General features: G+C 56.2%; 1 protein-coding gene across 1 annotated transcript; it reads left to right on the forward strand.

Moving 5' to 3' along the window:
- The first annotated feature begins 4,258 nt into the window (after positions 1-4,258).
- Positions 4,259-19,139, forward strand: CRLF2 (cytokine receptor like factor 2). Its single transcript, XM_090264729.1, has 8 exons — positions 4,259-4,381; positions 10,501-10,603; positions 12,073-12,233; positions 13,374-13,507; positions 15,052-15,214; positions 15,553-15,658; positions 17,388-17,472; positions 18,765-19,139. Exons 1-8 carry the CDS (start codon positions 4,297-4,299, stop codon positions 19,041-19,043), a joined length of 1,116 nt encoding a protein of 371 aa, XP_090120855.1. The 5' UTR covers positions 4,259-4,296; the 3' UTR covers positions 19,044-19,139.
- Positions 19,140-19,947: the final 808 nt, after the last annotated feature.

The raw sequence follows: 19,947 nt of genomic DNA on the forward strand, positions 1-19,947 counted from the left end.
CGGAGCCACCGCCACCACGGCCGTCATCGGGGGCCTGGCTCCCGTCTGCTCCAAACTCGGCGATGCCCTTGTCGGGGAGACTCCGCTGGGGTCCCCGTGACATCTCAGACGATGAGCACACGGGAGCTCGGTTTAAAAACACATAACCACTCTTGTGCCTTTTAGATGACAGAATCCTATTCGAGGCTTCCAAAAAACTAACTAAATAAAAATAATCCCCCCAAAAACCTATGAAGTGAACAGTAAAAGGAACCAGGCGGCTGTGAGCTCTAAGGCCGTCTGCAAAAGGCCAAATCACGCTGAAAACAGGAAAATCCATGGTCCCCAAAAGTCCAGCTGGGGCACGAGGCTGTCAGGGAGCACAGAGCTGTGTACGGCAGTGAAACCAGCCTGTGGGATCCTCTAAAGGACGCAGTCACGGCATGATTCACGCGCCCCAGCCCACAGAACGCAGGGCGCCCGCAGGGAGCCTCTCATGAGGCATCAATGTATCAGCAGCCTCGCGGTCACGCGCCCTGCTGGGTCGTCAGTAATCTGCATGGTGGCAACAATGTATCCGTATGCGTCACAATGTATCCGTATCCGTCACAATGTATCCATACCCGTCACAATGTATCCATACCCGTCACAATGTATCCATACCCGTTGTTGCTTGTAAGCAGCAGAAAACACAGCCCTGCGCCCTGCAGGGGGGAGCCGCGTCCGCGCGCGTGTGCGTGTGGGCGGAGAGCAGGCTGTGCTGGGACCCCCCATGCTTCCCCTCCGCGCGCAGCTGTAAACCCTAACTCTGCTCTAAAAATAACGTTCACTTGCTTTTTTTTTTTCCCTAAGGCCACTTCTGCAGGTTCTATCCACAACTCAGGGAACGTGGAGGCTGTGACCACACTAAGCCGTCTCGGTTCCTCGTTTGAGTCACGGCCTGAGGTGTCAGCTGAGGATGGGGGGGTGTGTGCCGGGGAAAGGGCAGAGGGGGGCCGGCACGAACTGACAGAATGACGCTCCTTTCCCATGATGTTTGCAGAGAGCCTTCCAGTGCGGTGTGGGACTGACCTTTGGTTGCCGACACCGTGGTTTCCAAGGACGCCCCCGCCCCCCAAGACAAGCGCTTCCAGACCACGAGGTGACCCAATGACTCAGGACAGGGACAGGCACTTGGAGCTCCTGACTGCACTCTCTGTTTTCCCTGGGACAGTTTTTCCAGCTCTTTCCTTAAGACGTGGCCCCTTCCCTGTGGGCATGTCCGCAATGGGACCTTTTAAAAAAATGACTAAAGTAGAATTCTCTCCACCAAGTGTTCACCCTTTTAAAGGCTATGATTCACCGTGGCCGAGTGCATTCCTGAAAGTCAAGCATCGCCCATCCCAGGACATTTTATATCTCCCCTACCCGAGGTACCCCCATCCCCGGGACAAGACACTCCCCATTTCTTCCTCCCCTGCCCCTCGGCAGCCATGCCTCTGCTTTTGGATTCTGTGGGTTTGTCCCTTCTGCACGTCTCAGGTCCAGTGACGTCACCCGGTATTTGTCGTCCGGTGTCTAAGGCTTGTCCTGGGGCATCTCGTCCTTAAGGTCCATCCACGTTGGAGCCCGAGCCGAGACTCACTCCTTTTTCCTTTTCAGTCTTTACCAGAAGATATTGCTCTTGATCTTGATCTTGAGGGAGAGAGGGAGAAAGAGAGAGAGAAGGATCCATCCATTGCCTCGCATACCCGCCCTGACTGGGGATCAACCCTGCAACCTAGGTATCAAATTTATCTTCAGCTGACGTTCTGGGGAAGATTTCTGCTCTAAATCCCCTTTTAGGGTGGGCGCCGTCCCAGAACTCAGGATGCAATGCAAGCCTCCCCCGATCTCCTGCCCAGGGGTCACAGCCCGGAGGGGGACGGTACCCTCTGTCCCGTCTGTGCCAACAAACACCATCCTGCGCCTTTGAGTTCCTCGCCCCTGAGTCTCCCCACCTGCGTGCATGCCACGCAGGTAAACTCCGTGCTCCTCCTGACCGCCGGGTGGCTGTTCCCCAGTTCACGTTGCCCACCCCAGGCCCAGAACCGCAGAGGATGGAGGAGCAGGTGTTTTGTTTTATTTCTATTTCCCTGGTTTCCTCTGCCTTCCGTGAGAGCTGTGTATTTCCTTCCGTGGGAATCCCGTTCCTTTGTCCAAAAACCTGCAGAACTCTGTCCTCCATCAGTGACTGTCCTCCGCTTCCTCACCTGGTGGGTTCATCCGCCTTCCATTCTACCTCCTGAATCAGGTCTTTGGAGGGGGGGCCCCTTCATGGGGCTCAGGGCGTCTTGACCAGAGACAGACCGGGCGGCTGAAGGGTCTTTGAGACACAATGAGCCCGGAAAACAGGGATAGGGCGGTCATTTCTATCTGCCTGGAAAAGTTCCCCGGAAGGTGGATGCTCTGTGGGGTCTGAGGGCAGGTCTGGGCAAAAGGAGCAAATGCGGTTTCCATCCGCGGCGGCCACGTAGGCATGGGAGGGGCTGGGAGGCCACCGCTGGCGTGTGGCTCTGTGTGAGAGCCAGGACGGCTCCGCCACCATGTCCCTGGGGAGGGTGGCAGGACAAAGCCCGGGAGGCTGGGTGCTTAAAGAAACAGACATTTCTTGTCTCCAAGTTCTGGGGGCCCAGAACGCACTGACTTAGAACTTGGGTCTTCCCAGGGCCTTCCCTCCGCATGCGTCTGTCTGAGGGTCCACGTTCCCCCTGTTGTGAGCACAGCATTCAGATCGCCTGACAGTCCCTCCAAGAACCTCATGTTACCTGGATCCTCGGAAGAGACCCTGTTTCAAACTTAGGTCAGAGTCGTGGGGAATGAGGGTTAGGGTCTCAACATCTTGTTTCTGAAGGAAGAGGGGGAACTCAACACACAACAAGATCTTCCAAAGCCAGGAATGTATAATTCCTTTGTCATCCCATCTGTTCGTCCATCCATCCACACATCCATCCATCCATCCACCCATTCATCCATCCATTCACTCTTCTGCCAGCTTTGGGGATCACACATCTCTGTGTCAGATGCAGGACAAATCCCTGCTGCCGGGCGGTGTAACATGCAAATGCACGCAGCCCTGGTGTGTGCATGCCCCATCATGACACCTTTTGTGCCTTGATTCAGACCTCCACCAGGTTCCGGGTCAGACTCTGCAGCACCACATACCTTCACGTCTCTCCCAAAACCAATGAGATGCAGGAGTGAATGCTTTGTTCTGAGCTGTGAGAACACTGCTGGGCTGTATTTGCCACCTCCAGGCAGTCCTCCATGCTGCAGTGGGAAGCTCTTTCTGTTAAGTGGGAGGCAAGTCCGATAGGCTTTGCTCAGAGACAGCCGCCACACACACATGACACCCAGCGGTCCCCAAGCCTCTGCACAGAGACAGGATACACATTTAGAAGTCGTCATGGCCGGAGCAGAGATAAGAGACAATGTCACCGTGTTCACAGACTCAGCGCTACAGAAGGAGCGTGACATTTATGGTGGCAGAGCCGGGCCCACCTCTGAGGGCGTCTGCGTGGGGAACACCTCATCGCTGCGGTTAACATAAGAGTGACGGGTCTCTTCTGCCAAAGAAAAGAGGGTGCTGTTGAGGACACATGAAGGAGGGGGTGAATTCAGCCGTACACCCCACTGATTAGATGTCCGCATCCTCCTCCCTGTGTGGAGACAGAATAAATGTCCTTATCCTGGAAACCTATGGAAACAGGACCTTCGAGGAAAAAAGAGCTTTTTTGATGAGGTCAAAGCTCTTGCAAGGGGGTGATGCTCCTGCCTCATCCCTTTGGGCACAGGGTCTGTACGTCTACAAGGGACCCTGGTCGGGAAGGACGTGTGATGTGCTGGGTTATATTGTTATTATTATTCACAGTCCTTGTCCCACGTCCTCAGACCCTCGGCTCCGCTGGCCCCCGTCCTGCGTCCCCCCGGGCTTCCCTCTCTCTTGGTTGCAGACAGACGGGGACTCGACCTCCCGGTGCCCAGCCCACCTTCCCTGACCTGGAGACCTTGGGGACCTGGGGACACCGCTGGGCCCTTTCCGTGACATCACCCACCCCGATGTCAGAACCTGGTCACCTGGGAGGCCGGCCTGGCAGCCTGAAATAATGCAAACATTTCCTTCTTCTTCCTTTTTTTTAAGGCAGGAGTTCTCTCGTTGCATAAGGCATGAGTGTGTTTCCTCTCGTCATTTCCCTCCTCTGCGGCTGCCTTTTAAAAACGCGGTGACCTCCGCGTGGGAGTCACGAAGTGAGCCCGCCGGCAGCCAAGGGTGCCTGGCCAACTCCTCAGGGTCGGGGCATGGGCACCGCGTGGGGGCCCCGGGCGGTCCCCGCTATCTTCCTGCTCGGCTGCTGCTTCTCCGCCTCCGGGGACTCGGGAACCGGTGAGGCCCCCTGTGTGGCTAACACAGCTTTCAAGGTCACAGCCATCTTTTGGGGAGCAGGCGGGCAGGTAGGCGGGCGGGCGGGTCTCTTTGGCAACCTCCCTGTTTTCTGCGTAGCAGTCACCACGCTCTGGCGGGTGTATTCTTGACTCATTTCAGGATTCGCTTTGAATGGAAAAGTAATCGTAACAGTAATTACATGTGCCTTGTCTGCTGGGATGGGAATCTGGGCGGCTTTCTTGTTCTTTCTGCGTCCGGAGAGGCTCATGGTTCGGTCTGGGTGAATATCCACCTCCCCGGGGCCCGTGAGAAGCGAGGCTTTCTCTCTGAGGGTCCCCGGGGACACCTGTGCATCGCCGGCATCCCCCGTGGGTCCCCTCGCTGTGCTTCTTGAGAATGACAATAAGAATCACTGCGGTGTGTGTCTGTCCCCAGCACAGGGCTCCGGGGCATGTTCCGGAAAACTGTCCCAGGCTCATGCTGTCAACTTTGGGGAAGGCGCCCCTGGGAGCAGCAGAGGGGAGGGACCCCGGCTGGGCGCAGACGGCTCGGGGTTGACGGACGTGCCAGCTGGGACGGCAGCCCCCAAGCGGCCCCTCGCCTCAGCTGAGACATAACATGTGACTTGTCTCCAGTGGAGAATTACGCATCTTGCCCCCTGCTTTGGCAGCGTGCTCCCCGGGGACCTCTGCGGCTCACGCCTCAGCCCTGCAAATGGGACAGACAGTGAGGGACCCTGGGGTGGGGTGGGTCCCCCAGAGCTGCCGCCCCCAGAATTCTGCAACTCTGCGCTTCGCCAATTTCCCGGTTTTCAGGAGGTCCGATCCGGTCCTATGTCCGCAGAGACTTGAACTCTGGTGTAGCACGCGCTTCCTTCAGACCCCCTCCTTTCCCCCGGGGACCCCCAGACTGGCAGTTTGGCTGAGGAGCGCAGAGCGTTGGCACGTTGAGGGTCCTAACCCGCAGAAACACCCCCGCACCCAGCAGAAGCGAGTTCCAGATCAGGGTCTGCGTGTGTTCCCCAGCACGGCTTCCAGCTGCCCACGGCCCCAAGTCACAGCCTCTCTAGTAACGTCTTCGAAAGTGGGGCGGCGCGTCTCAGGGGAACACCCTGCGGTGGGCTCGCTTTGCCCGACTTCTCGTCCCAGGTCGCTCCAGGTCTGCTGCTTTGTGGGATCACGGTGCCACGGGGCACGGCCGGAGGAAAGGGTCCCCGGCCCCCGGTCACTCATCTGTGGGACTTGGCTAGCTGTCATGGCCATGGGCCCATCGGGGTGGACGCTGGGCTGCCCTAGGGATGCAGGCCCCCACCCCCCAGCGCTTGAGGTCGTATCCAAGTGTCTCAGGCATCTGGACTCTGTCTGGCTTCGGAAAAGATTTCCATCGGAGGTGGCTTTGTGTTTCTGGCGGGTCTGTGAACCCGCAGGGCTGGTGCCCAACTTGGGAAAAGGGGTTGTCCGGATGACGGTGGGTGTGTGAGTCTTTGCAGCTGAGGCGTATTGGGGTGAACGCTGTCCCCCAGCTGCACAGACCGGCTGCGTCTTTTGCCTCCAGGGCGTCCACAGGCTGTCTGCCTGCCCAGCAGCTGCAGAAATTGTGTTTCATGGACCATGGCGGACAGAGAGGCTAGTGAGGTGGGATAGCAAGGGGGGTCCCGGCAGCAGTGGGGACCCTGGACAGTCACAGGTGGAGAGAGACAGAGGGGACCCAACAGCCACCCCCCGCCCCAATGGGACCCAGATGGGAGAAATGGGACGGAAGGAGCCCCTCATGCCGGCTGACACCCCATCAGCAAACACACACAGGGGTCTGCCCCTCAGAATGCACGACCCCCCCGCCCCCCGACAGGCTGCTGGCAGGTGCCCAGACCCTCTCCCACCTGCACCTGCTTTCACTGGAGACGGGAGGGGCATGGGCTACTTGGCTGACACGGGGTGTACCGTGCAGGGGGCTGTGGGGACCCCAACACAGAAAGGGACCCAGAGCCCCCCCCCCCAGTTCTACTACTTTTATCAACCTGACTTGCACCCTCATCGCGAGGTCACATCAGCCAGGCACAGGGCGGCTTTGGGTGCTGTCCCGATTCCCTGGTGACTCACCCACACTCCTCTTGTGGCTTCTACCACGTTCCTTCCCCAAGACGTGGTGAATTCCTGGTACCAGTGAACGGGAACTTATCCAGAAACAGGGTCTTCCCAGGTGGGGTTGAGGGAAGGACCTGAGAGGGGGCCGTTCTGGGTCAGGACAGTGACCTTAGAAGGGACAGCAGAGGACATGCAGATCCAGAGGGGAAGCCACGTGGGGACAGAGGCAGAGATGGGAGGGACACGGCCCCCCGCCCAGGGACGCCTGGAGCCCCCGGAGCTGGGAGAGGCGGGAGGGACCCTCCCTGGGGCCCGTGGAGGGAGCGCAGCCCCGGGACCCCTGGACCTCAGACGCCTGCTCTGTGACAGGGGAGGGTCTGTAGTTTTAATCCACTCCGTGCACCCAGGGTGGCTTTGGAGTTTTCAGGGAGGTCTTGAGACAGTCAGTTAGCTGGCACCAGCAGCTCCGAAGGTACTGGGGTGGCAGCAATGGCGGAGGGACCCCAGACCCCGCCTCGTGGTCGCCGGCCACCACGTCCCGCTGAGGTTCCTCAGTGGATGTCAGGGAGCTGCCCAGGAAGCCACCCTCCCTGCTGATGACATGCAGCGAGTCTCAGTGGTGGCCCCGTCTGCTCAGAACCAAGGACAGTGGAGGTGGTGTGTGCCGGAGCCGGACACTGGGGACCGCGGTGGGCTGAGCATGTGGATGGGCGTGAGCTGAACTCTGGAGGGGGGCTGGGTGAGGACGGGCTGGGGAGTTATTGCTGTTCTTAATGTTTCAGTGACATAATAAATAAATGAGGAAGGAAGGAAGGAAGGAAGGAAGGAAGAAAGAAAGAAAGAAAGAAAGAAAGAAAGAAAGAAAGAAAGAAAGAAAGAAAGGAAGGAAGGAAGGAAGGAAGGAAGGAAGAAAGAAAGAAAGAAAGAAAGAAAGAAAGAAAGGAAGGAAGGAAGGAAGGAAGGAAGGAAGGAAGGAAGGAAGGAAGGAAGGAAGGAAGGAAGGAAGAAAGGAAGAAAGAAAGAAAGAAAGAAAGAAAGAAAGAAAGAAAGAAAGAAAGAAAGAAAGAAAGAAAGAAAGAAAGAAAAGAAAACGAAAGGAAGAGAGAGGGGAGGACCCCCTCTAAAATCTGCAACAGGATTTGGATGCAATGACTCTGGCTGTCCCCAAGTTCAGGAAAGCACATTCTTCCGGCTCATCGCCCACCTTCTTCTGGGCAAACGCATTTAATTCTGAGGAGTGCTCTCAATGTAGCGCGAGATTCTTGGTATTTCCACCCTGAGCCATGGTTTGCAAACGTGTTCCTCTGCACACGCTCTGCCACTGTTGTGTTTTGGGGGAGCAAAGAAAAAAGAGAGAAGAAGAGGGAGTTACAGGGGGGTTTTCCCCAAGCCCTGAGGGGTCCCCCCGTGCTGGGGTCCGTGAGGCGCAGAGGTGAGGGCGGTAGCAGCCTTCTGGGGTCTCCGCTTCTCCGGGTCGAGGAGAAAGTCTCCATCGGAAACAAGGAGACATGAACGGAGGTGAAATCAGGCAAGAAAGGGGTCTTTGGGTGAAAATCCTAAGTGATTCTCAAATGCCACAATTCATCCGTTTAAAGCTGGGCGTTCGGTGCTTTTTGGTCCGTTCCCAGATGTAGGACGTCATCTCTGAAGTCAACTCTGCAACTCGTCAGCAGCCTCCAAGGACACCCTCTGCCCGGGGAACCATCGTGCCCCCGCCCCCAGGCCCCGGCAGTCACTAACCCGCTCTCTGACTCTGTGGGTTTGCCTGCCCTGGACATTTCTTATAAATAGAATAAGACACCATGGGACCGTGTGCGCCTGGCTTCTCTCACGGAGCGTCCTGTGCTCCAGGTCAGAGCCTCGCTCTTGTTCGGGGCTGCGTAATATTCCACCGTGTGGCTGGACCTCCTGTATTCATTCTGACACATGATTTTTTGAATTTTTCCCAGAGAGCCTTAGTTCAGAAAGGGGAATCAGGCAGGAAAACTCATTCCAGCCTTTTCCTCATGCTGATGTCCTCCCAACTACGTTCATGGTTAAGAAAAAAAAATTCTTTAACCAAAATGACGTTGCTAATTTTTTAGAAAAAAAAATCACAGTAAAATACCCACGACCTAACATGTGTCCTTTTCACTGTTTTTAAGGGCACGGCTCCCTGGCATCACCACCTTCACATTCTTGTAGAATTGGCACCACCGTCTTCTCCAGAACTTTCTCATCGTCCCCAATGGAAGCTCGGTCCCCATCAAATGCTCCCTCTGCCCCTCCCCCACCGCTGCCTCCCACCATCTGTCTCTGTGTCTCTGACTCTCAGGTGACCTCATATAAGCGCCATTCCTCAGTTCTTTGTCTTTTCAGTTGCTTTTCTTGTTAATGGTATAACCATCCCACGGCATTCCTGGAGGGGGGGGGTGTGGGGGTCCCCAGGAAAGTGGGGATTTTCAGTACAAATGCGAGGTGGAAATTAGTACCCGCCCCCCTTGATTCCTCACGGACAACGTTTCTGATGTTTATCCCGGATCCCGACTTAGGACCCACCAGAGAAAGCCAAACATGTCTTCTATCCAATCACACAGGACACCCTGTGTCTCATGACCCCCCTCCACCTGGCACCCCGAAACTTGCTCTCGGTCCCACGTGAGACTGTCCGACTCCCCTGCTGCTTTAGGGTCCCTGCCAAATGCCAGGGACGGGGACCGAGTTTCTTGTCACCGTGGGTTCTGAACTGACAGCCTCTGCGTGGTCTCTCCTGGGGAGTCTTTGCATGTCATGGGTCACGGCGGTCACAAAAGGGAATGTTGGTTGGAGGTCTGGAGAGAGACCTTCGTGACATCCTGGGGGGGTTTGGGAAAATGGGTAGAATGTGGCTGATGGAGAGGCCGTGTTGGGGGAGACGTGGTTGATTCTGGACTGTAAAATTGGGTGTGATCCCGGGAATTCCCTGCAGGGGACGCGCTGAGAGCCACAGTGGGGAAGAACGGACCCCGCCGGGGCCATGATGGGTGCTTGCCTCCTGCCCCAGGGGCCCCCCTGCACCCCCAGTCCCAGAACTGATGCACGTCTGTCTGGCTGCCCACCTGCCTGTCACCCCCATCCTGCTGGGTGCTAGAACTGTGTCCGTCCATCCATGCACCCAGATCTCCATCCCTAGCTCTATACCTACCATCTCTCTATCATCTGTCTTTATATTTTCTCTTCTGATCCGGCACCACGGGGTTGGGTACTCCCTCCCACCTTTCCAAACCTGTAACCCCCTCTCTGACAGGTAAACACCGCCTCCCGTTATCCGCAATATCCTCCCATCTTTGCTCCACCCGTTACTGCACCTGTTTACGATCTCCCGAGTGAGCGATCAGATCACGGCCAACGTCCCACGTCACATTTCCTTCTTTCTTTTTGTTTCAAACCATCCCATTCTTGATTTGGTTTATTATTTCCTTTTAGAGAGAGAAAAAGAGGGAGCGAAACCTGCATGTGTGGCTGCCTCTCACGCGCCCGTAACTGGGGACGTGACCTGCAGCCCGGGCAGGTGCCGTGACTGGGAATCGAACCGGCGACCGTTTGGTTCGCAGGCTGGAGCTCAATGCACGGAGCCGCGCCCGACGGGGCCTAAATAACTTTTCAAAGGCTGAGGGACTCACATGTCCTCTTCAACTTGTCACACATGGTGTTCTCAGTGAGGCCGTCAGCTTGGTGGATGGGGGACACTGTTCAATGTTTCTGTTTGCGCCTGCAAAGGACAGTGTCACGGGGAACCCAGCTGGCACCCGGTGTCTGCCCTTGACAGTAGCAGCAGATCTCGGGAACGTGCGGAGCAGGACCCCTGCATGCGTTCATTGGCCTGAGCGGCCTCTCTATCAAGACACCCTTCACCTCTTCACTAATGGACCTACCCCGAGACTGGCTCGTTGGGGACCCTCTCGGTTCCATGCGTCCCTGGAAGGCCCTCTATCATTTAATTTTTTTGACGTGGCAGATGGGAAACTCTTCCCCACAGCTTCTCAAGGTCTCCCCTCTCTGCCTCCTTCTACCCAGGAGACGCGGTGCCGTTCCAGATCGTGAACTTCAATTTCGAAACCGTGCAGGTGACATGGAATGGAAATGAGCGCCCAGGGCCTAACCTGACTTTTCACTACAGGTAAGTGCCCTCGGGAGCAACAGAAAGCCGTGGCACCTCGGCAACCGGGAGGGCCAGGAGAGGAAGATGTGGATCGTCAGGCTGTGTCAGGGGGAAGGGGTGTGTTTATTCCTCCCTGTCACCTAACCGAGTGATGACTGAGTTGCACGCGAAACTACCTAGATTCTCAGGCCGAGCTTCCCAGGGCCCTCTGTTCTTCCAGGGCCCCTTGCTCTCTCCCAGCACATCCATCTTCCTTTCCAGGCGCCCCTTGGTCTTGACATAGGACCTGCGGCATCGCGTTAGCAAAGATGAACTTTCCAAGCCATTTTCCACCTGGGGGCCCCTTGCAAAACGGTCTGTTTTTTTCCCACAGCCTTATTCATTTTGCCTCCCACACTTAACGACTGAGTTCAGATGCCGGAGGAAGGGTTTTTCCCACGGGGCTCAGTCCCCGGGCTACGCACAGGGGTGTGCAGTGTAGGTTCCTCGCTGCTGGAGAGCCTGTGAGATTCCTGGAAAACGGCCCCGAAGAGGGACATTTGGAGATGGATTGATGTGAAAACTAAACCTCCCGGGGTGGGGGGGGAGTGGGGGGCTGGCTTTTTCAGGGGCTTGCACAGAGGCAACCCTGGAGTTTTCTGAGCATCAAGTTTTTTTGTTTTTTGTTTTTCCTTGATTAAGGGGGTGCTTTTCATCTACACATGGCCTGGGTTGGGGGCCTTGAGGATGAAGCGTAGGCTGATCACTGCGCCCCTTCTGATATTGCAGGCAGACTCAAAGTGATACCCCATCTCGGGATATTCATATAAGAGTGCCTTTCAAATCAAGGGGATCAGATGTTCTGCAGGTCAGATTGTACCTGTCTTAGCCCGTGGGGCAGACATGGCAAACCACCATAAACTGAACATCTTCAAACCACATATGTTCACCCTTCCCCCGTCCTGGGGAGCAAGCGGCTGAGGTCCAGCGGTCCCGGGGCCGTGCTCCCTCCGCAGGTCCCAGGGAGGGTCCCTCCCACTTCTCCCAGCTCTGGGGGCTCCAGGCGTCCCTGGGCGGGGGGCCGCGACTCTCCCGTCTCTGCCTCCATCCCCATGTGGCTTCCCCTCTGGGTCTGCGTCTCCTCTGCTGTCCCTTCTAAGGTCACTGTCCCTGGACATAGGGCCCCCTTGACCCCGGATGACCTCCTCTCAGCTTCTTCCCTCAACCCCACCTGCCAAGACCCTGTTGGCAGATAAGATCCTATTCCCAGGGTCCTGGCAGTAGTCCATGGACGTGTTTAAATGCTCACCACCCAAACCATCACAAAAGCCACTCAAGATGCTTCCGCATTTGGGGGAGGGGACACTTTTCTGTTTGGCCGGGTCTTGCGGTCGTTGCCAGGGAGGATGGTTGCCATGAACAAAAAAGGTGTCCGTGGCCAGCAGACACGCTACGCTGTCTTTCTCAAAGACCATCTGTGGCTCCCCGGTTCCCTCTTTTCACTGCAGATTCCGCTCTGACCCTGAGGCCGAATGCTCCAACTATATTCTTCAACACGGTCGCACGGCTGGGTGCCTACTCCGGGTGGAAGGAGACGCGGTGATGTATTTTTCCATCTGGAACGGGACCCATCCTCTCTTCTCCGGGAGCTCATGGATCAGTGACTACTGTAAGTGCCCGGAAGGCGCAGCCTTGCCCACCCCCCTCTAGAGTGGAGGGGCCATTCCGACCCCCACCCAGAAGACACCAGCCTTCTAGAAACTCCATCTTCACATGCACAGGGGACAGGCACGTGCGCCCCAGGTGGAGAGCTGGCGTAGCCTGTGGTTGGAGAGGGTGCGTCTTTGGTGCTTTTCCCTCCAAACACAAGGGGAGAAACACACCCACCCTCCATGCGTGACACCCGCCCCATTCCTTGTCCTTAGGCGCTGGGGGTTCATCGTTCATCTCAGATTAGAAAATACCGCCCAAATGTAGACACCCTCTCTCCAAAATACGTCTTCTTTATTCTCTGCCTGTAAAACAGTGGGGTGTTTTTAGGGATGGATGTCAAAGGCGCATCTCAGACTCTGGTGCCAGCTACGGGCTCCCTACTGACAAAATCCCTCACAGACGCTGTCCGAGCTTCCTCAGTGGCTGTCACATTGCCCCCACCTGGGTGACTTCAAGGAAGCATGCAGTGTCTCCTTGCTTGGGGGCCCCAACCCCAAAATCCAGGGGCCGACCTGGCTGGGTCCCCCCCAGGGGCTCAGAGGGAAAATCTGTCCCGTGCCTGAGTGGTCACTTCTGGGGGTTCTGGACACGCTTGGCTTGAAGCCACACCACCCCAATCTCCGCCTGTACGGTCACATGACCCTCTCCACGCGTAGCTGGGTCTCTTCTCTTCTTACTGGGTTTAGCGGCCCCCCTAACGCAAGGACAACCTCGCTGTGCCTTAAATAGTCACATCTGTGCTGATCCGATTTCCATACGCCATCCTGTCTTGAGCTACTAGGAGTTGGGGCAGTCAACATGTTTTTTTTTGGGGGGGTGAGTGGGCATGATCCATCGCACCACAGAAACACACGTGCTGCATGCAATGGCATGAAGCTGCTTCAGGACACGGCTGCTGGTCCTGGGAATGCAGCTTATAAGCTTCTTGATAAACATGATAAGGACCAGGGACCTGCCTGTCCCTGAAGGACTCAGAGGCAGAGCTGGCCCAGGCGGAAGAGAGGGAATCCAAGCCACCGGACCGCTGCCACTGCAGGCACATGGGGACGTCCCCTCGCGCAGAGCTGACGAGGACCGCATTCTCCCCCCTCCTTAGTGAAGCCCCGCTCCCCGAGGGACCTCCAGTTCCGCTGGCACCAGGATGCCGTGACAGTGACGTGCCCGGATCTGCCCTACCGGGGCCTCCTGTATGAAGTTCAGCACAAGAGCGCTTTTGACAAAGAGTGGCAGGTGAGGGGCAGGATCTTCTCGGGGCCGGTGTGTCGAAACATCCCCAAGATGCTGACCCTCAAGACATGGAGGGCGGGAAGTGAAAGAGAAACATTGATCGGTTGCCTCACGTACACAACCGGCCCGGGGATTGAACCCACAACCTCCTGGTGCCCAGGATGATGCTCCACCCGCCTGAGCACCCCCCAGCCATGGCTGTCTTACTCTTTGGCACACATTGACCTCCTGACCCGCAAACAACCCACATTTTGCTGACGTCCTTCGCGTCTCTGCGAGTGGCGTGACTTAGGGCAAAAATGGGGGCTCCGGCCACGGGAATGGGTTACTAGGGAGGACTGGTGGGAGACCGGGGGTGTCATCTGTGTAGGAAACTTGATGTAAAAGGAGGTAGGAGTTTTGGTAAAACTTTGGTCAAGAGCAAGGTGGCTGGAAGAACAGTGAGGAGTGGGTCCCTTCCATGTGACACACCCCGAAATCTGGAAACATGGCGAAAAAATGCAGCCATCGTGGTAAAAATGAGGGGGAAACCCTCTCGTCCAGGAAATGTGAATAAAAGTCACAGCAGGGACACGGTTTGCCTGGATCTCATGCCAAAGGCAACACGGGAGGGTATTCAAGGACTTCCAGCCTCAACGAGCTTTGAGTGCTGATCCGGGGTCCGGCTTCTGGTTTAGAAATGGGGCCTCAGAAACAAATTCAAAATGTGGTCGAGGTTTGAGGCCCCAAGACGTCTCTCGGAGCGCCATCTAAAATAAATACAAAAGGTTCGGACCACCTCGATGTCATGCCAGAGAGATGGGGCGGGGCTGCTCCGCTGGTTGGAATGCCTCCCATACATGGAAAGGTTGTGAGTTCGATTCCCAGTCCGGGCACATACCTGGGTTGCGGGTTCAATCCTTGCTTGGGGCGCACGTGGGAAGAAACGGTTGGATGTCTCTCTCTCACACCCATGTTTTTTCTCTCTCTCTCAAATCAATACTCATATCCTTACGTGAGGATTCAAAAAATCCACATCATAATCTATTTATATAATAAAAAATTAGAGAGCCATCCAGAGACACGTTCAAGAATATTTCGTGGTAAGAAGCAATGGGTACAGTAAAACACACGTTCTATCAGTGTTTTTTGTGGAGGGAAAAAAACGATATGCATTTGTTTTGGGGGGCTATCTTTTAGAATATTAAGTTTCTTATGTTGCCCTGGTGTGCGTGTGTTTTCTGAAGTCGCCAAAGGCAGCATGAGTTACGTTTATATTCGTAAGACAATCGTTCCTTTTGCCAAAGGAGGACCGTGCCCCCACGGAGCAATTCCTCACAAACATCAGAAGCAGTTTTTGCTGTTAGGGATTATTTTTCTGTTGGGGCGCAGGGGAGGGACATGGAGGTGCTGACGCACCCGTTTTCTTGCTGTGTGTTGAGAATGCAGAACTGGGAAGGAAGAGAAAGTCTCCCAAACGCCCGAGAGAGGGAAGCTTGGGTCCCCGGCGCCAAGGGAACACATTGAGGTCACGACACCGATCGCGTGTTTGGTTTTCCCCTCTGCAGTCCACAGAGGGAGACACCTGCAATGTCACAATCGAGGCCCTGGACGCGGACAAGTGCTACTTCTTCCGGGCCAGAGTGAAGCCCACGGAGTCCAGCTACAGCCCTGAGACCTACCCCAGCGACTGGTCAGAGGTGGCCCACCGGCAGGGGGCTGAGCCACGAGGTGAGGCCGTTACCCACTGCGCAGCTCCCGGCTGGGCGGGCGGTGGGAACCGGGGGTGGGGGGCAGCATGGGGAGCCTGGAAACACACATGACCCCAGGCCTTGTCCAGATGTCGGTTTCAAGGCCACCCCTCCGCTTTTTTTTTTTTCTTTTTTCCCCTCTCCAGCTGGACTTTTTTTCACTGGGGCTGATTTTTTCATTTTTGCTTCTATTCCCTGGGGAACAGAAATAACAGGTACCATTTGTGAATGCCGTTACGTCGATGCCGGTATAGATGTGCAGGTAGATGTACAGAGGCATCGAGGAAAACTAACAGGGCCCCATCTGTCTGGCTTCAGATTCGTGCCAGGAGAAGACACGTCTCTCAAAAGCTGTTCTAATTTACGGCATGGTCGCCTTGCTGATCCTCCTCCTCCTGCCCCTGTCTTTCTGGAAACTGCAGAGGTAAGGACGGTTCTCGCCAGCCCGTCCGGGACGCAGAAGAAAACGAGGGCCGTCCAATACGGCCACTTGGCTGAGCACAATTCAGTTTTTAAATCCAGTCGTAGACAGAGAAAACAATCTCTGAGACCAAACACAGCTTTTCAAAACCATTACGTATATTCATCCCTTTTCTCCCTCCACCTTCCACACCATTTCATCCCTGTTCTTTCTACCTTTTCTTAACTCACCTGCGGGCAGGTGTTTCATGGTTACCACATGGGAAGGCGCTGGAGCCCAGGGTTCTGGGCTCCATCTTTGTTTCCCAGGCTACAGTTTCCATAGCAACGGGGGGGGGGGGCTGTGCCACGGAAAGAGTGACAGGGCACCCTTGTGGACCATTATTCTCCGTGGTGCTGGGTCTGAGCTCTGCCGAGGGAGATCAGCTCCAAGGGGCCCCGGGATAGGACGAGACCCCCCCCTGAGGGTGCTTCATTTAATTCTTGCAAAGCGTTGACTGTCTCCACCCATTCTTACCTGTTGGACTGGATCCCATAGGTGCCACCAATATGCCAGCAGATGGTCAGAGAATGCAGTCGATAGGCTGACCTGTCTGGTGTCTTTCATACAGAATTGCAGTGCCCCCGAGAGAAACGGAGGGGTCACCTTCTTGGAACAATCGAACATGTGCCCCGTCTGCAGGGAAGCCCCCTTTTTCCCCAGGAGGGTGAAACCAAATCAGTTGCGTTCCCTCATTCTGGTCCCCAGAACAAAGGGCCCCACGCTGGGGCCTCACGTGGCCTTTCCTCTAAGTGCACAGACATGCGTGGCATTCCTGTCCCTTCTCATAGAGACGCCGGCCCGACGAAACGCGGAGCCTATGAAGTACAACCTCTTAGGTTCTGTCCCCGAGGGCCAGTGAATTAAAGCAACCACAGACAGACGACAGCAGCAAAGGCCTCGGTCTCTTTGTGAATGTAACATTTTCACAGGCACGAGGGCAGCAGAGAAAAGACACAAACCTCCCCGCACCCCCCCGTCAATCAGTCTGGGGGGAGTTATATGTAACTAGGGGAAAGGACCTGGTTTTTGAAGCTATGGGGGTTCATTGCAGGAAATGGACTAGGAACTGCACAAAGGAAGCCCTTAGCAGATAAAGCTTGTCAGTGCAGAGTTATCTGGGTATCATCTCCGGTGATAAGACTGGTTCTTTCTTCTCCGTTTCCTGGTAGGGAACAGGGGGTGCCTTTAGAAAAGGCAGCTGGTTTTGCAAAAGGGGAACTGGATGGCTGGCTTTCAGGCCGGCAGGGGGGGGGAGGGGGCAGAGAGCTCCTCTCAACGGTCTTCAGCTCCGAATACTCAAGGTGCTCCAAGGTGGGGTCCGCAGGCCCATCTTTGTGACCTCCTTTGACCCTTCAGTGCCTTGTCAAGGGCTCACCTCCCAATGCAGTCACCGGGTGGGTTAGGGCTTCCACCTATGGATTTGTGGGGGGAAAGGGGGGCATATTTCAGTTGAACATGACCATGAATTAGAAAGATGAGATCATCCGCTTTGCCTTCTGGTGGGCTTCGCATGGGCGGTGGGGGCAGGGTGCCTGTGGAATCTCAGGGGGGCGGGTGGGCACGGGCCCTGGGACCCAGACGCAGCTCCATCTGGGCGCCGAGTCTCTGAGGTTGAGACCGGCCGTCCCCCTCAGCCCTGCCTGGGCTGTGTGCCCCTTCAAGAGCTGAACCCCCTTTGTCTCCGTTTCAGAGTCAAGAAGCTCCTGGTGCCCAGCGTGCCGGACCCCAAGTTCACCTTCCCGGGGCTCTTTGAATATCACCACGGAAACTTCCAGGTGAGCGCCACACCGTGCGGGCGGCGCTGGCAGACCTGCCCAGGCCCTGATGTCTGCCCCGGGGACACCGTGTTTAAAGCCACGCACCCCCAGCCTCCTCAGTCAGCGCCCTGCATGCCACTTTCCCTTTCAGTCAGACAGAGAAAGTCCCCCAAGGATCCCTGAACGCGGATTCTCTGGAAATCAGCCCGAGAGATCAGCGCCCTGTCTGATGGCCTCTTATGTCATCAGGAAGTTGGGTGTGTGAGCGTCCCCGGGCTGCACACGGGCCTTTCCAACGACCATGGCTGTGGTTTCGTTCGCTGGGGAAATGCATCCGAGGGCTGAGGACCAGGTGGCGGAGGATTAAGGGGCAGGGGACTGGCTCCCTGCACGGGCCCCAGGGAGGGTCCTTCCCGCCTCTCCCAGCTCCGGGGACTCCAGGCGTCCCTGGGCGGGGGGCCGTGTCCCTCCCGTCTCTGCCTCTGTCCCCACGTGGCTTCTCCTCTGGGTCTGCGTCTCCTCTGCTGTCCCTTCTAAGGTCACTGTCCTTGGATTTAGGCTCCCCCTGACCCAGGATGACCTCATTACCGATCCTTCATGAATTCCACCTGCAAAGACCCTGTTTCCAGATAAAAATCAAGTTCACAAATACTCAGGGTCAGGACTTGGGCGTATCTTAATTTTTGAAAAGGGGTTTGTCCCACCCCTTCAGCTTTCTACAGGAGCAAGGTGAATCCAAGCTACTTAGGTATTGGAGGCCGCCCCCCAAAAAGCAAAACATCAAGGGGAAAAATAGACCTCTCCTCTCTTAAGGTCTGTGCCTGAGGACTGTAAATTAAATGGACAAACGACTAAAAACAGATGAACGGGAGAAAAGGTTTATTTCGTATGCCCGTGAGGCTCCCAGAAGTGAAGGGGGGAAGGGAGACACCCCTTGCCAGGGGAAGTTTTATTGCCAGAGGGGAGATTCTCGGCTTGCTTTTAGGCAGAGCGCTCCGGCTCTGTGCTGTTTGGTTTTTAAATTGCTTTCGGCTCCAAATAATTCTCGTGCCCCGCAGCCCATGAGAGGGTGGCGTGTCCCTACGTCCTTTGAGGGAGGCCCCAGAAAGCCCTGTGTTGGGGTCTTTGTGCTGAGGCCGCTGGTTCTAGACCTGCCTCCTGCCACCGGCCCGGCAGGCCTATCCGCGTGGAGCGCCGATGTGACAGCTTCTCTCCTCCGTGGGGACAGCGGCCCCTCCCACCCCGCACCCTGTGGGAGCCCACTGACCTTGGGTTGTTTGCATTGCGCTCACAGGGTTCTGTCCCCGCAGGAATGGATCAGGGACACCCAGAACGTGACCCGCGCCAGTAAGGTGGAAGACGGGGAGCAAGACCCTGTCTTGGAAGAAGCTCTGGTAGTCCAGCTGCCCAAAGCCAAGGCCGAGACGCGGGCGGCGACCCTCCCAGACCCGTCGTGCCTGCACGCGCCGCAGACAGAAGCCGCGGGGGACCCCCGTCTGCCGCCCAGCCAGCCCCCAGCGGGAGAAGAGCATGTCTCCCTCGGGGGCTTCACGTTTGCCATCAGCAATAACTGCTACATGACGCTCTGAGGGGCTGCCCACTCAGAGCCAGCAGCGGGAAGACCGAGGGGACCTTCCCGGGGACTCAACACCCTCCCCCCAGGATGGGGACACCCCGGGCCAGCGATGCTGATGTCTGGGGGTTGCTGAAGACCCCGACTGCCCACCCAGTGCTGTTCCTGGGTCCGTGTTTACACCACGAGTTCACTGCTCCCGGGGTGACGGCAGACCCCTTGCAGGTGGCAGACACGGGTCTTTGCTTTTAGCTCCTCTGTCTGGAGGGTTGACCATTTCCCCCCCGGTCCTCACCCAAGGATATTTTTCATTGATTTTAGGGGGAGGGGGAGGGGACAGGAGAGAGAGAGAGAAAGATACCGTGTTTCCCCAAAATAAGACAGTGTCTTATATTAATTTTTGCTCCTAAAGACGCGCCAGGCCTTATTTTCAGGGGCTGTCTTCTTCTTCCGTGAACAAGAATTCACATTTATGGTTGAACAAGAAAATCAACATGTATTCATATACTTTAGCCACATCCTCACAGACATCAGCATAACCAGCCAAACTGTGAGTGCCATCAGGAATCTGGGGGGAGCTGTCGCCATGGCTAGCTCATTATTGTCAGGGCAGGCCTTGTATTTCTAAGCTCGAAAAAAATTGCACTAGGTCTTCTTTTGGGGGGAATGTCTTGTTTTCAGGGAAACAGGGCACGAGGCAGAAACATCATACCGTTGCCTCCCGGATGCACCGTGACTGGGGATCGAACCTGCAACCTTTGGGTGTGGGGGACGGCGCTGCAACCCACTGAGCGACCCAGCCAGGGCGTGGCGGAAGCCCAGGTTGCCCTGCCACCCCCTTTTTGACCCACGCCTCACGTCCCCCCTGTTCTGCATCAACTCTTGGGAGCCATTTCGCGGATCTTTTCTTTCTTGGAACA

The sequence above is a fragment of the Furipterus horrens genome, unplaced genomic scaffold, assembly GCF_987537825.1.
Source record: "Furipterus horrens unplaced genomic scaffold, mFurHor1.1.pri manual_scaffold_17, whole genome shotgun sequence".
Lineage (NCBI taxonomy): Eukaryota > Metazoa > Chordata > Mammalia > Chiroptera > Furipteridae > Furipterus > Furipterus horrens.

Bases quoted from the DNA above. Each gene is read 5' to 3' on its own strand.
- CRLF2 (XM_090264729.1), top strand. From the start codon at position 4,297: ATGGGCACCGCGTGGGGGCCCCGGGCGGTCCCCGCTATCTTCCTGCTC. The intron at 10,604-12,072 runs GTAAGTGCCCTC...TTTTCACTGCAG, and splicing joins AACCTGACTTTTCACTACAG to ATTCCGCTCTGACCCTGAGG. The intron at 15,659-17,387 runs GTAAGGACGGTT...TCTCCGTTTCAG, and splicing joins TCTTTCTGGAAACTGCAGAG to AGTCAAGAAGCTCCTGGTGC.